The 3,881-nt window shown below is 38.1% G+C and overlaps 1 protein-coding gene across 1 annotated transcript; it reads left to right on the top strand.

Annotated features, from left to right (window-relative positions):
- The first annotated feature begins 287 nt into the window (after positions 1–287).
- On the top strand, positions 288–3,521 carry LOC149227902 (uncharacterized). The gene is made up of 2 exons (XM_089377954.1): positions 288–2,060; positions 3,193–3,521. The coding sequence occupies exons 1-2, from the start codon at positions 619–621 to the stop codon at positions 3,446–3,448; spliced, it is 1,698 nt and encodes a 565-aa protein (XP_089234080.1). The 5' UTR covers positions 288–618; the 3' UTR covers positions 3,449–3,521.
- The last annotated feature ends 360 nt before the right edge of the window (positions 3,522–3,881 follow it).

Here is a 3,881-nt window from a genome sequence, read left to right as displayed (position 1 = left end):
AATTTGACAACTGAATTATAATTATTATTGAAATATTTTAAAATTATAATTTAAAAAATAATAAAATATTTTAAAATTATAATTTTAATGAAAATGGTTTAACTATATTTCAGTAATGGTAGACCTAACCCTTGATTTCTTAAATTAACTGAACTGTTAATCCAACTCACCAACCATTGGGACCCATATCTTAGATTTGCTGAGGTGGCGAGTGGGCACAGGGTTTGAAGCAACGAAGGATTTTCCCAACCTTTAAGAAGGTGGACACACGTTTCACAGCCAAGAGCAAACGTCGCCAGCAGAGTCTAAAAGCCGAAGAAGGCGATTTCCGTGTTGTTTGTGTTCGCTTCATCCGCAATTTCGTTCATTCATTTCTTTTCTCGGATCCAATCGGTGATACCTGCAAGTAGCAATTAATACATATTTTTCTTCTTCTACCAGTACCTGCAATTAATGCTGGGTGAAAGAAGCATGATGAGATTCCCTGTGCAGTCATTTACGGATTTTGTTCTCTGCTTCAGAGATAGAATAATTGAAATGAAATAATTCAGGTTTCTTCTTGGATCTGAAGAGGGAATTTGCTGATAATCCCTTTAGCCAAACTCCGAGCTAGCGAAAATGGTAACGGAAATTGCTGCATGTGGGCCGTATTCGTCTGAATTCATGAAACCTGGCGCGTTTCTCAAATTCGGAAATGATTTTCAGAGTACCCTGGGGTCTCCCAGGACGCCAAAAATGATAAGAACTCGTTCATTTGATGAGTGGAACAGAGTATCCAAAATAGGCTTCAGAAGAGCTTGCAGTGCTTGCTTCGACAGGAAGAATAAAGATTATAATGATTTCTCCGTCGAAGATTACAGGAAGAATCTTCAAGAATTAGCCCCGCGGAGCTGTGCTGTGGATGAAGAATTGGAGATGGCCAAGACTAAATTGGGAGTTGTAAGAGGAAGTGTGTTCAAAAAAGAAGTTAACGAAACAAATTTGGGATCTGAGATGTGGGGACCTCGCAATTTTGTTCGCAATCATGGTAATTCGTGGCCTGGGACACTGGGAAACAGGGGAAGTGATTCTATGTCGCCTCTTTCCTTGAAAGTTTTGAAGAGAAAACTGAACGAAGACAAAGAGAAGACAGGGAATTCGACAGTAGCAAAGCAGACCGATTGTTGTCAATGTTCAATAAGAAGAGAATTTTCTTCAATGGTTTCCATGATGTGGGAGCTTCAATCACAGTCACTGCAGATAAGAGAGATCCTGTGGCATGAGGATTTGCATGAGCTTCACGAAATGGTACATAGAGAAATGCAAGGTTCCTTACTCTGGCTATTCCAGCAGGTTTTCTCATGTACTCCTGCCCTCATGGTTTCTGTAATGGTTTTACTAGCTAATTTTACAGTATATTCAATGGGGAACGATCTTGCTGTGGCTGCCAATCTGCCTGTTGGATCAACCACTTCCAACAAGAAAACACAAGATCAACACAGGTTCATAGAAGAAAACTTGTTATGGATTGAGCCTTCAAATCAATCTCCTCCTTCTGTAGTGGTCAACATTGACATGCCAAACTCATTAAATGATGGATTAGATGGGGGTGGACATAGAAATCTAGCAACTGCAGCTGATGGATATTCATATGACTATGAAGGAACTTCTCATGAAAATAATATCATGATTATGGGAGATAATTTGGTAAAGGCATCAGTATCCTCTTTGCAAAATCCAGTCTCAGGCAAAGAAGGTATGGCTGGAAACTTGGGAAGTGATGTTGAGGAAGCTGCAAAGGAAAATGAGAACCCTGCAGACCAGATTGCAAATGAAATCTTGTCATGGCAGTCTTTCCTAAAGGAGTTTAAGTCCAACTCAACGGGAGACGCTGGTCTTGACCCTGGAACCATGAAGAGCTTAGTTGCACCGGTTACTGTTCAGCTTGAGCCAGATAAATATCTCTGCTATGACAGGACCGAGCTCCTTTACCAGAGCGCTATAAGCACAGATCCTAATAATGCTCTTCTGCTATCAAATTATGCTCGGTTCCTCCATCTCGTCAGACATGATAATGACAGGTGTTTTCCTGCTACTCATCATTTCCCCAAGCCTATTTAATCAGGGTCTTTGCATGTCATCTCCATTTTTTCCTTATTTTACATTCATGATGTATATCCTGATCATCTTGAATTGGTTTATAGAATTTTTTGCATTTGCGATTTGAAATATTGTAAATGCTTACAATGTAATGTAGAGATTTAAAATTGTTTTTACAAAGCAGGCTCTGGAACAAAATCTGCACAAAGAGAAATGCCACTGAATGACACAAAATCTGCACAAAGAGAAATACCACTGAATGACGCAAGAAAGAGTTATTACCTTTCCAATGATTTAATATATTCAAAGCTAATATGAATTTATGTTAATTTAATGGAAGGATGAAAATATATTTTAGTTTCTCGCTTATGAAAAGCACCCTTTTCTGAAATTTGCAGAAGTTTAACTTCCTCTGTTCATTGAAGGCCATTTTATTCATTTTGCAACCATGTTAGGGAACATTGACTATGATGCTTCTATTTACCTTGCCAATAAATGTCCTCTAATATAGCAATAGTCTGCAATAGATTCAGTAAGTCATCTAGAATGGATAGTGCTATCTATGCTACTTTTGTTTACAAGCAGTCTAGATGGATTATTTGAACATAACCTACAGTGCAGATGGGGGGCACCCCTGTTTATTTAGTATTTGTCTTCTGTTGGGAGGGAAGGTGTTTGACCTTTGGGAGCTAGGATTCCTCCATCGTTATATAGGTTTAACACACTTTTTATAAACCAACTTAGTTTAAGCAGACCTTATTAGTTTTCCTCCATCATTATAAGAGTTTATAACATACTTCTTATAAGCCAACCTTAATATGTAAGCCATACTTCTTTTATCCTTTATATGAACTTTGGATCTATTAAACATGACTTGAAGTATTTTTATCTCTGTCAGAATTCAATACCTTGGATCTATTAAACATGACTTGAAGTATTTTTATCTCTGTCAGCATTCAATAAATCTGGGGTTAAGATAAATCTATTCTGGTATATTATACAGAGCATTTGCTAATGCACAACATTCTGCTGTTCTTCTGCGTTTTTTCTTGATTATGTAAATCATGCAACAATGTCAAACAAAGATTTGATTTTTCTTTTTATGGTGAACAGGGCCGAAGTGTATTTCAAGCTAGCTGCACAATGTTATTCTGTTGATGGAGAAGCTATTGTTCAATTTGCAAACTTTCTTTGGTTGGCTAAAGGTGACTTACCTGCTGCAGAGAAATCATATTTAGATGCCATAAATGCGGAACCTGGGAATCCTTTCCCTGCTGCTACATATGCACACTTCCTCTGGCATACTGGAGGGGCAGATTCATGTTCTTCCGATTCAGACAATCCAGCCATCTCATCAGCTGAGGGCTAGAATATCTAATCTAAACATAATTTGATTCCCACATACCAAGAGTAAAAGCTCTGAATAGTCAAATTGTTGCCAATTATTTGTATATTCTTGGGGTTTAATGAGGAGTGGACGCTGTTGATAGACAGCCACATAGCTTTTGTTTGAAGTAGAGGTCCGGCTCAATCGTTTTTGTAGGTCAACTGAAATGATTTGATTGAGTCATGAGTTGTGTTGTGTTTCAGCTGGGTATCAGTCAGATATTTTTTATTTTACATCTTTGTACTTGAGGGATTGGTCTGCAAAGTGGCACCATATTGCCAGTAGGCAAGTATAAATTGAGACATGAAGAGTTCCACAAAACTGAGATCGCTACATGTTCCTGTAAATGTAAATTCTGCATGGAATTCAGAAGACTGGCAATATTTTCCTCGGTAGAGGTGTTGATGCGTTGCAG

The sequence above is a fragment of the Pinus tabuliformis genome, chromosome J (assembly GCF_031772625.1).
Source record: "Pinus tabuliformis cultivar Carrire ecotype Pingquan chromosome J, CPIR1, whole genome shotgun sequence".
Classification (NCBI taxonomy): Eukaryota; Viridiplantae; Streptophyta; class Pinopsida; order Pinales; family Pinaceae; genus Pinus; species Pinus tabuliformis.
This window is presented reverse-complemented; position numbering and strand designations above follow the sequence as displayed.

Coding starts and splice junctions, on each gene's coding strand:
- LOC149227902 (XM_089377954.1), top strand. CDS start 619: ATGGTAACGGAAATTGCTGCATGTGGGCCGTATTCGTCTGAATTCATG. Junction 2,061..3,192: donor GTCAGACATGATAATGACAG/GTGTTTTCCTGC, acceptor TATGGTGAACAG/GGCCGAAGTGTATTTCAAGC.